Consider the following 12500-nt stretch of genomic DNA (forward strand, 5'->3'; position numbering starts at 1 on the left):
AGGAAGGAAGGAAGGAAGGAAGAAAGGAAGGAAGGAGGGAGGGAGGGAGGGAGGGGGAGGGAGGGAGGGAGGGGAGGGAGGGAGGGAGGGAGGGAGGGAGGATAGGAGATGAATAGACAAGAGAGAGAGGGGGAGAGGGATAGAGGAAAGAGAGAGGGGAGAGAGGAAAGAGAGAGAGGAAAGAGAAAGGGAGGAAGAGGGATAGAGGAGAGAGAGGAAAGGGAGAGAGGGGAGAGAGGGGGGAGAGGGATAGAGGAAAGAGAGAGGGGGAGAGAGGGGGAGAGGGATAGAGGAAAGAGAGAGGGGGAGAGAGGGGGAGAGAGGGGGAGAGAGGGGGATAGAGGAAAGAGAGAGGGGGAGAGAGGGGGGAGAGGGATAGAGGAAAGAGAGAGGGGGAGAGAGGGGGAGAGAGGGGGATAGAGGAAAGAGAGAGGGGGAGAGAGGGGGAGAGAGGAAAGAGAGAGGGAGGAAGAGGGATAGAGTAGAGAGAGGAAAGAGAGAGGGAGGAAGAGGGATAGAGGAGAGAGAGGAAAGAGAGAGGGAGGAAGAGGGATAGAGGAGAGAGAGGAAAGAGAGAGGGAGGAAGAGGGATAGAGGAGAGAGAGGAAAGAGAGAGGGGAGAGAGGGGGGAGAGGGATAGAGGAAAGAGAGAGGGGGAGAGAGGAAACAGAGAAGGGGAGAGGAAACAGAGAAGGGGAGAGATAAGAGAGAAGGGGACAGGAAACAGAGAAGGGGAGAGGAAACAGAGAAGGGGAGAGATAAGAGAGAAGGGGACAGGAAACAGAGAAGGGGAGAGGAAACAGAGAAGGGGAGAGATAAGAGAGAAGGGGACAGGAAACAGAGAAGGGGAGAGGAAACAGAGAAGGGGACAGGAAACAGAGAAGGGGACAGGAAACAGAGAAGGGGACAGGAAACAGAGAAGGGGAGAGGTAAGAGAGAAGGGGACAGGAAACAGAGAAGGGGAGAGGTAAGAGAGAAGGGGACAGGAAACAGAGAAGGGGAGAGGAAACAGAGAAGGGGACAGGAAACAGAGAAGGGGACAGGAAACAGAGAAGGAGAGAGGTAAGAGAGAAGGGGACAGGAAACAGAGAAGGGGAGAGGTAAGAGAGAAGGGGACAGGAAACAGAGAAGGGGACAGGAAACAGAGAAGGGGACAGGAAACAGAGAAGGGGACAGGAAACAGAGAAGGGGACAGGAAACAGAGAAGGGGACAGGAAACAGAGAAGGGGAGAGGTAAGAGAGAAGGGGACAGGAAACAGAGAAGGGGAGAGGAAACAGAGAAGGGGACAGGAAACAGAGAAGGGGACAGGAAACAGAGAAGGGGACAGGAAACAGAGAAGGGGAGAGGTAAGAGAGAAGGGGACAGGAAACAGAGAAGGGGAGAGGTAAGAGAGAAGGGGACAGGAAACAGAGAAGGGGAGAGGAAACAGAGAAGGGGAGAGGAAACAGAGAAGGGGACAGGAAACAGAGAAGGGGAGAGGTAAGAGAGAAGGGGACAGGAAACAGAGAAGGGGAGAGGTAAGAGAGAAGGGGACAGGAAACAGAGAAGGGGACAGGAAAGAGAGAAGGGGACAGGAAACAGAGAAGGGGACAGGAAACAGAGAAGGGGACAGGAAACAAAGAAGGGGACAGGTAAGAGAGAAAGATGGTGCGAGCACCCATTTCCCTTTTCTTTTTGACAGGGATCAGAGCTGGTCCACCTACCAGGGAAGTGCTGCCCCGAGTGTCAGTCCATGAAGACCTCTTGTGTCTACCCACATCAGTCCTCTGGGAAGGAACAGAGGCGACTGGCGGTGAGTAAAGAGGCTTGATTAGGTTCACCATAATCACTTAGTGTAATCCCTGAAATCTACACAAAGTTCCTACAGCTTCAGTTGATCATCTCTACCTCATGGCAATCTTTGTCTGCTTGTCTCTGTCTCTGTCTGTCTCTGTCTTTGTCTCTTTCTCGCTGTCTCTGTTTTGGTCTCTCTTAATCGCTCTTTCTTCCTCTCCCACTCCCCCTGTCTCTCCCCCTCCCCCTTTCTCTCCCCCTCCCCCACTGTCTCTCCCCCTCGCCCCTGTCTCTCCCCCTCCCCTGTATCTCAACCCTCCCCCTGTCTCTCACCCCTCCCCCTGTCTCTCCCCCTCCCCTGTCTCTCACCCCTCCCCCTGTCTCTCCCCCTCCCCCTGTCTCTCACCCCTCCTCCTGTCTCTCCCCCTCCCCCTGTCTCTCCCCCTCCCCCTGTCTCTCCCCCTCCCCCTGTCTCTCCCCCTCCCCCTGTCTCTCACCCCTCCCCCTGTCTCTCACCCCTCCCCTGTCTCTCCCTCCTCCCCCTGTCTCTCCCCCTCCCCCTGTCTCTCACCCCTCCCCCTGTCTCTCCCCCTCCCCCTCCCCCTGTCTCTCACCCCTCCCCCTGTCTCTCACCCCTCCCCCTGTCTCTCCCCCTCCCCCTGTCTCTCACCCCTGTCTCCCCCTGTCTCTCCCCCCCCCCTGTCTCTCACCCCTCCCCCTGTCTCTCACCCCTCCCCCTGTCTCTCCCCCTCCCCTGTCTCTCACCCCTCCCCCTGTCTCTCCCTCCTCCCCCTGTCTCTCCCCCTCCCCCTGTCTCTCACCCCTCCCCTGTCTCTCCCCTCCCCCTGTCTCTCACCCCTCCCCCTGTCTCTCACCCCTCCCCCTGTCTCTCCCCCTCCCCCTGTCTCTCACCCCTGTCTCCCCCTGTCTCTCCCCCTCCCCTGTCTCTCCCCCTCCCCCTGTCTCTCCCCCTCCCCCTGTCTCTCACCCCTCCTCCCTGTCTCTCACCCCTCCCCTGTCTCTCACCCCTCCCCCTGTCTCTCACCCCTCCCCCTGTCTCTTACCCCTCCCCCTGTCTCTCACCCCTCCCCCTGTCTCTCCCCCTCCCCCTGTCTCTCACCCCTCCCCCTGTCTCTCACCCCTCCCCCCTGTCTCTCACCCCTCCCCCTGTCTCTCACCCCTCCCCCTCTAGAACCTGGAGAGGTGGAGTGAGGGCCCATGCAGGGAGTGTGAGTGTCGTGAGGGCAGAGTGACCTGCTTCCTGGCGTCCTGTCTCACCTGTCCCCTGGGGATGCTGGCTGTGACTCGCCAGGGACAGTGTTGCCCAGAGTGTCAACAGGGTAAGAGTGGCACACACACACACAGACACACACACATGCACACTTGTTGAATAGGTCTGTTATATTACTTGTTGAATAGGTCTGTTATATTATGATATATTAATAATGGATTGAGTTTATACAGTAGAACAGGGTTCGTCAACGGGACGATATATTTTGTTGAGCGGATGGTCGGGGGGACGAAACGTAGTTACACATCATTTATAGACGACAAATTGACCGCAAGAAGCCCAAAGAGATATAATGTCTGACTGAAACATAATCATTTCAAACCTTGCTTACATTTGTATAAGATCACGTGTCTTGTCTATTATGCGTGGGAATACTTGGGAACAGATTTATTACATTAAAATCACTTTGAGCTGCTTTCCTGGTGTTTTTACAGTCTTTTATGTCCAACAATGAAAAGTATTTTAATGAAGAAGACAAAAAATGTGCTCAGAAAACTTGGTGGGGGAGGCCAAATAAAACCAACCGCGGGCCAAATTCAGCCCGCAGACCGCCAGTTGGGGAACCCTGCAGTACAATACTGCACTTTCCCCTGGTTTTCATAGTAAAAGGATTGTAGTTGTCATGACAACACCAGGCTCCATGACTGATGTTTGGGAGTGAGTGATATGTGGCTAAACAAAGCTGCCATTTGGAGAGTTAACATATGAAGCCCCTCATCCCGCTCTCCCTATAAAGACGTCCCATTGATTTTAGCAGCAGCTCTGTCTAACCCAGCGCTACTCGTCTCATCCAACAGTCTTCTCCCCTCTGGCTCTCACTGGAAATTCTCTCCTTTGTTTTTCAGAAGGCGTTGCTGAGGTTAAGGTCTTCTTTCCGTGAACATTTATAAAGCCTAATTAGCTTTTTCTTAACTCTTCCATTAATTATTATGAAGGGGCTATGCATATACTCGGGTGAGAAAGAAGAGATGGAGAATGAGAAAGAGAGGGCGGAAAGAGAGAGTGAGAGAGAGAGGAAGAGAACAGCAGTGGAGAGGAAAGGAAAGGACAGACGCAGAGAGATAGAGAGGAAGAGATGAGAGAGAGATGGAAAAAAGAGAGACAGAGAGGAAGAGAGAGATAGAGAGGAAGAGATGAGAGAGAGATGGAAAAAAGAGAGAGAGAGAGATAGAGAGAGATAGAGAGGAAGAGATGAGAGAGAGATGGAAAAAAGAGAGAGAGAGAGATAGAGAGAGATAGAGAGGAACAGATGAGAGAGAGATGGAAAAAAGAGAGACAGAGAGGAAGAGAGAGCTATAGAGGAAGAGATGAGAGAGAGATGGAAAAAAGAGAGACAGAGAGGAAGAGAGAGCTATAGAGGAAGAGATGAGAGAGAGATGGAAAAAGAGAGACAGAGAGGAAGAGAGAGCTATAGAGGAAGAGATGAGAGAGAGATGGAAAAAGAGAGACAGAGAGGAAGAGAGAGCTATAGAGGAAGAGATGAGAGAGAGATGGAAAAAAGAGAGACAGAGAGGAAGAGAGAGAGCTATAGAGGAAGAGATGAGAGAGAGATGGAAAAAAGAGAGACAGAGAGGAAGAGAGAGCTATAGAGGAAGAGATGAGAGAGAGATGGAAAAAAGAGAGACAGAGAGGAAGAGAGAGCTATAGAGGAAGAGATGAGAGAGAGATGGAAAAAGAGAGACAGAGAGGAAGAGAGAGCTATAGAGGAAGAGATGAGAGAGAGATGGAAAAAGAGAGACAGAGAGGAAGAGAGAGCTATAGAGGAAGAGATGAGAGAGAGATGGAAAAAAGAGAGACAGAGAGGAAGAGAGAGCTATAGAGGAAGAGATGAGAGAGAGATGGAAAAAGAGAGACAGAGGAAGAGAGAGCTATAGAGGAAGAGATGAGAGAGAGATGGAAAAAGAGAGACAGAGAGGAAGAGAGAGATAGAGAGGAAGCGATGAGAGAGAGATGGAAAAAGAGAGACAGAGAGGAAGAGAGAGCTATAGAGGAAGAGATGAGAGAGAGATGGAAAAAGAGAGACAGAGAGGAGAGAGCTATAGAGGAAGAGATGAAAGAGATGGAAAAAGAGAGACAGAGAGGAAGAGAGAGCTATAGAGGAAGAGGAAGAGATGGAAAAAAGAGAGACAGAGAGGAAGAGATGGAGGAAAAAGAGATGGAAAAAAGAGAGACAGAGAGGAAGAGAGAGCTATAGAGGAAGAGATGAGAGAGAGATGGAAAAAAGAGAGACAGAGAGGAAGAGAGAGCTATAGAGGAAGAGATGAGAGAGAGATGGAAAAAAGAGAGACAGAGAGGAAGAGAGAGCTATAGAGGAAGAGATGAGAGAGAGATGGAAAAAAGAGAGACAGAGAGAAAGAGAGAGCTATAGAGGAAGAGATGAGAGAGAGATGGAAAAAAGAGAGACAGAGAGATAGAGAGAGCTATAGAGGAAGAGATGAGAGAGATGGAAAAAAGAGAGACAGAGAGATAGAGAGAGCTATAGAGGAAGAGATGAGAGAGAGATGGAAAAAAGAGAGACAGAGAGGAAAAGAGAGAGAGAATTTGGCCGATACCCACTAATGATCAAAATCCAGAAAAGAGACGAATAAATTGCACAACCACCTAGCGACTCCCAAACCTTCCATAACAAAGCCATCACATACAGAGAGATGAACCTAAGCAAGCTGGTCCTGGGGCTCTATTCACAAACACAAACATGTCCCACAGAGCCCCAGATCAGCAACACAGTTAGACCCAATCAAATCATGAGAAAACAAAAAGATAATTACTTGACACATTGGAAAGAATTAACAAAAAAACATTGCAAACTAGAATGCTATTTGGCCCTACACAGAGAGTACACAGCGGCAGAATACCTGACCACTGTGACTGACCCAAACTTAAGGAAAGCTTTGACTATTTACAGACTCAGTGAGCATAGCCTTGCTATTGAGAAAGGCCACCGTAGGCAGACCTGGTTCTCAAGAGAAGACAGGCTATGTGCACACTGCCCACAAAATGAGGTGGAAACTGAGCTGCACTTCCTAACCTCCTGCCCAATGTATGACCATATTAGAGACACATATTTCCCTCACATTACACAGGTCCACAAAGAACTCGAAAACAAACCCAATTTTGATAAACTCCCATATCTACTGGGTGAAATACCACAGTGTTACATCACAGCAGCAAGATGTGACCTGTTGCCACAAGAAAAGGTCAACCAGTGAAGAACAAACACCATTGTAAATACAACCCATATTGATATTTATTTATTTTATCTTGTGTACTTTAACCATTTGCACATCATTACAACACTGTATATATACACATAATATGACATTTGTAATGTATTTATTCTCTTGGAACTTCTGTGAGTGTAATCTTTACTGTTCATTTTATTGTTTATTTCACTTTTGTTTATTATCTACTTCTTCTTATCTACTTCTACTTCTTTATCTACTACTTTGCTTTGGCAATGTTAACATATGTTCCCCATGCCAATAAAGCCCCTTGAATTGAATTGAATTGAGAGAGAGAGAGAGAGAGAGAGAGAGAGAGAGAGAGAGAGAGAGAGAGAGAGAGAGAGAGAGAGAGAGAGAGAGACAGAGAGAGACACAGAGAGAGAGAGAGAGAGAGAGAGACAGAGAGAGAGAGAGAGAGAGAGAGACAGAGAGAGACAGAGAGAGAGACAGAGAGAGAGAGAGAGAGAGAGAGAGGGAGAGAGAGAGAGAGAGAGAGAGAGAGAGAGAGAGAGAGAGAGAGAGATGGAAGAGAGCTGAAATGATTATAGTTAGTTATCATGGAAAGAACAAGACCTGTCTATTTGGAAAATCACCCTACTTAATTCTTTATTCATATCCCAGTTGACCTATTTACTAATGGCCCTACATACACCGAACAACTACTTTTATTATTATATATATTTTTGGGGATATTTCTTTTTAAAAACAGTATAATGTTTGTAAATGATATCGTAAATAGGACTTGTGGAGTTATGTCACACATGCTGCTTACCCAGATACATACAGATGTCTGCTAATTATAATAATCATTATCATACCTGTAAGCCGTTAGTGTCTTAACGACCGTTCCACAGTAATTATAATAATCATTATCATACCTGTAAGCTGTTAGTGTCTTAACGACCGTTCCACAGTAATTATAATAATCATTATCATACCTGTAAGCTGTTAGTGTCTTAACGACCGTTCCACAGTAATTATAATAATCATTATCATACCTGTAAGCTGTTAGTGTCTTAACGACCGTTCCACAGTAATTATAATAATCATTATCATACCTGTAAGCTGTTAGTGTCTTAACGACCGTTCCACAGTAATTATAATAATCATTATCATACCTGTAAGCTGTTAGTGTCTTAACGACCGTTCCACAGTAATTATAATAATCATTATCATACCTGTAAGCTGTTAGTGTCTTAACGACCGTTCCACAGTAATTATAATAATCATTATCATACCTGTAAGCTGTTAGTGTCTTAACGACCGTTCCACAGTAATTATAGTATTCATTATCATACCTGTAAGCTGTTAGTGTCTTAACGACCGTTCCACAGTAATTATAATAATCATTATCATACCTGTAAGCTGTTAGTGTCTTAACGACCGTTCCACAGGTGCATGTTCATTAATTGTTTATGGTTCATTGAACAAGCATTGGAAACGGTGTTTAAACCCTTTACTATGAAGATCTGTGAAGTTATTTGGATTTTTATGAATTATCTTTGAAAGACAGGGTCCTGAAAAAGGGACAGTTCTTTTAGATAGAGTTTAGATTGTAAAATAGTTGGGAAGAGATTTTCCATGTAGCGATTCCATGATACACAAAACTTAGAGTTTTTCCATTTAAATGATTATACAATATTATTTCAACCAATATAATATTATATGGTGAATATGGGGGATATAACCATCCTGCTCAGCAGAGTTGGCTGCGAAGAGACAGAATCATTACAGCATTTGTTTTGGTACTGTCCATATGTAGACAGACAGACAGACAGACAGACAGACAGACAGACAGACAGACAGACAGACAGACAGACAGACAGACAGACAGACAGACAGACAGAGCTATCCAATAGTAGACTATGTCCATACAGAGCTATCCAATAGTAGTTTATGTCCTTACAGAGCTATCCAATAGTAGTCTCTGTCCTTACAGAGCTATCCAATAGTAGTCTCTGTCCATACAGAGCTATCCAATAGTAGTCTATGTCCTTACAGAGCTATCCAATAGTAGTCTCTGTCCTTACAGAGCTATCCAATAGTAGTCGTTGTCCTTACAGAGCTATCCAATAGTAGTCTATGTCCTTACAGAGCTATCCAATAGTAGTCTCTGTCCATACAGAGCTATCCAATAGTAGTCTCTGTCCTTACAGAGCTATCCAATAGTAGTCTTTGTCCTTACAGAGCTATCCAATAGTAGTCTCTGTCCATACAGAGCTATCCAATAGTAGTCTCTGTCCTTACAGAGCTATCCAATAGTAGTCTTTGTCCTTACAGAGCTATCCAATAGTAGTCTTTGTCCTTACAGAGCTATCCAATAGTAGTCTTTGTCCTTACAGAGCTATCCAATAGTAGTCTTTGTCCTTTGAAGCCTGTGCCATTTTTCTCCTGGGTCGTGATTTAGCCTGGAAGCTAACGACTTAAACCTTGCATAAATCCATATTTTAATCATAGTAGCAGTGGTTCATATCTCCATTAATATATGATGAAATTAATGACCCATATGGTTGTGTATTTCAGGGACGGGCAACTTTGATGGGGGTGGGAACCACAAACAATCTGAACTCATAATTTGGGGCCACAGCTCGCAGGTCCCACATCCAAACCCCCGCATGCAGTCGGAGCTGGCCCTAGATGACATTTGTGTTTTTCCCCGGTTAAATTAAAGACTCATTAAAAAATTAAAAATGCATGGATCTACAAGAGGGCCCACCTGTTGCCCATCCCTGATCTAGTTGAGTAGACAAGGTTTGGATTCAAACGGCCACAGCAGACAGTGTTGGTACATTTTTGGTGCCGTCCCCACCCATCCCACCCGTCCCCCACCCGTCCCACCCGTCCCCCACCCGTCCCACCCGTCCCCCACCCGTCCCACCCATTCCACCCGTCCCCCACCCATTCCACCGTCCCCCACCCGTCCCACCAGTCCCCCACCCGTCCCACCAGTCCCACCCGTCCCCCACCCGTCCCACCCGTCCCACCAGTCCCCCACCCGTCCCACCCGTCCCACCAGTCCCACCAGTCCCCCACCCGTCCCACCCGTCCCACCAGTCCCCCACCCGTCCCACCCGTCCCACCAGTCCCCACCCGTCCCACCCGTCCCACCAGTCCCCACCCGTCCCACCCGGCCCCACCCGTCCCACCCGTCCCCCACCCGTCCCACCAGTCCCCCACCCGTCCCACCCGTCCCCCCACCCGTCCCACCCATTCCACCCGTCCCCCACCCGTCCCACCAGTCCCCCACCCGTCCCACCCGTCCCCACCCGTCCCACCCATTCCACCAGTCCCCACCCGTCCCACCCGTCCCACCCGTCCCACCAGTCCCCACCCGTCCCACCCATTCCACCCGTCCCCCACCCATTCCACCCGTCCCCCACCCGTCCCACCCATTCCACCCGTCCCACCCATTCCACCCGTCCCCCACCCGTCCCCCACCCATTCCACCCGTCCCCACCCGTCCCACCCGTTCCCCACCCGTCCCACCCGTCCCCCACCCGTCCCACCCATTCCACCCGTCCCACCCGTCCCACCAGTCCCCCACCCGTCCCCCACCCGTCCCACCCATTCCACCCCTCCCCCACCCGTCCCACCCGTCCCCCACCCGTCCCCCACCCGTCCCACCCGTTCCACCCGTCCCACCCATCCCACCCGTTCCACCCGTTCCACCCGTACCACCCGTCCCAACCGTCCCACCCGTCCCACCCGTCCCACCCATCCCACGTCCCCCACCCGTCCCCACCCGTCCCACCCGTCCCACCCATCCCACCCATCCCACCCGTCCCCCACCCGTCCCACCCGTCCCCACCCATTCCACCCGTCCCACAATTTCCACCCGTCCCACCTGTCCCACGTCTCCCACCCGTCCCCACCCGTCCCCACCCGTCCCACCTCGTCCCACCCGACCCCCACCCGTCCCACCCATCCCACCCATTCCAACCGTCCCACCCGTCCCTTGCTAGCAAACATTTTTTAGCAGCCCCCTTTTGACATCAGAGAGAGAAAAAATTATTGTTCAGTTAATTTCCTGCAATTCTACACATGTTCCCACGGAGCAGAGAACATTTCCCATCTATTTTTATATCACTGGCAGATAAACATACTCCTTTTCTACAGATATCTTCAGGACAAGAAAGCATGCTTGGGCCAAAGCTAGACTAACACGCTGCCCAAACCGGACGAGCTTTTTGCAAAATACGTTTAACACATACATGTTATTCAATCAGGGTTCCCATGCTGCTCGCGCGCGCCACCGAGCGTCCGCATTGCCAGGCGTTAAGATAGAAGTTGTTTCTAATTTGCTTCTATCACGTGGGTGATTGAAAGATGAACTGTGGTCGGTCGTGGTAGTTCACCTTATTATGAAAGTTAGTTGCCAATCGCCATATAAAGTCCAAAGAAGAAAAAAGCCTGGTAGGAGGAGAGATTACTAGAAACGAACTTGGTTGACCGTTTTATGTGTGGATTAATTGTCAGAGCAGAGGATCTTGTGCATTTCAGGTAAAATAACAACCCAATGTTTATATCCCAGGACAAATGAGCGAGTAACAGCTAATTTGATCTGCTCCATTGATTGCTGAAGTATTAACAGATATTTTTAACTTGACAATTATACTGAGTACTATTCCTAGAGTTTGGAGGGCGGCCCATGTGCTTCCTCAACATGAAGGTGGCGACTCATTTCCAAACTCTGTTGCCGAGCAACAATCCTGGAATTATTGATTAATACTCATCTTAGATCCCTTTTAACTGCTACATATCGTCTGAATGTAAACCAGTGAGGGTTCCGGCCAGTTCATAGTACCATCTCTGCTACTTCTATGGTTTTAAATTATGTCATAAATTGTTTAGATATGAAGAAACACTGTGCTGCTCTCTTCATTGGCCTGTCCAAGGCATTCGAAACTGTGTTTAACACCTTACTTATTCAGAAACACTCTACCATTGGCTTAGATCGGGCTGCTTGTAGCTGGTTTGAGAATTATTTAAAAGACAGAACACGTTGTGTACTTACTAATGGTGTTAAATCAGGATTTCTAGACATAACAAAAGGTGTCCCACAGGGTTCGATTCTTGGTCCAGTTCTTTTCATTATTTATATTAACAGCGTTGGTCTATCTGTACAAAACTGTAACTTTCATCTGTGCACAGATGACACTGTTGTATACTCTACTGCCACCTACGTCAGCTCAGGCTCTGTTGACTCTTCAGTCTGCTTTTACTACTGCAGAAAGCCTTGGTTCACCTGAACTTGGTAGTAACTGCTGGGAAAACCAAGTACATGTTATTTTCCAATTTCTTCAATAATGTAACTGATGATTTGTGCATTAGTACGTTAGATGGTTCCCCCATTGATCGTGTCCCCCGTCAACAAATATCTGGGCATCTGGACTGCCGAAAAGCTATCTTTTAAAAAACATGTTGACGAGTTAGTCAATAAATTAAGAATTCAGTTGGTCTTCTTCTATAGGAATAGGGCCTTTCATTAAATGGTAGAGAACAGATCATTCAGTCTACATGTATTACTGTTATAGATTATGGTGATATTATATACATAAATGTAGCTGCCAGTGTTCAGAAGCCCTTGGACACAATTTATCATAGCACACTTTTTATAACATCTGACAGTGTTGCATCCTTTATCTTGGAGTTGGTTGGACCTCTCCCCTGCATCCTTTATCTTGGTTGGACCTCTCCCCTGCATCCTTTATCTTGGTTGGACCTCTCCCCTGCATCCTTTATCTTGGAGTTGGTTGGACCTCTCCCCTGCATCCTTTATCTTGGAGTTGGTTGGACCTCTCCTCTGCATCCTTTATCATGGAGTTGGTTGGACCTCTCCTCTGCATCCTTTATCATGGAGTTGATTGGACCTCTCCTCTGCATCCTTTATCATGGAGTTGATTGGACCTCTCCTCTGCATCCTTTATCATGGAGTTGGTTGGACCTCTCCTCTGCATCCTTTATCATGGAGTTGATTGGACCTCTCCTCTGCATCCTTTATCATGGAGTTGGTTGGACCTCTCCTCTGCATCCTTTATCATGGAGTTGGTTGGACCTCTCCTCTGCATCCTTTATCATGGAGTTGATTGGACCTCTCCTCTGCATCCTTTATCATGGAGTTGGTTGGACCTCTCCTCTGCATCCTTTATCATGGAGTTGGTTGTACCTCTCCCCTGCATCCTTTATCATGGAGTTGATTGGACCTCTCCTC

At 48.2% G+C, this 12500-nt stretch overlaps 1 protein-coding gene across 1 annotated transcript in view; it reads left to right on the forward strand.

The window, feature by feature from the left end:
* Positions 1-12500, forward strand: part of LOC118379418 (extracellular matrix organizing protein FRAS1-like) — a 420646-nt gene that overhangs the window by 166075 nt on the left and 242071 nt on the right. The window contains 2 exon segments of the mRNA XM_052479627.1: positions 1683-1793; positions 2967-3114. Of these exon segments, the coding sequence (XP_052335587.1) occupies positions 1683-1793; positions 2967-3114 (259 nt within the window).

The sequence above is a fragment of the Oncorhynchus keta genome, chromosome 25, assembly GCF_023373465.1.
Source record: "Oncorhynchus keta strain PuntledgeMale-10-30-2019 chromosome 25, Oket_V2, whole genome shotgun sequence".
NCBI lineage: Eukaryota > Metazoa > Chordata > Actinopteri > Salmoniformes > Salmonidae > Oncorhynchus > Oncorhynchus keta.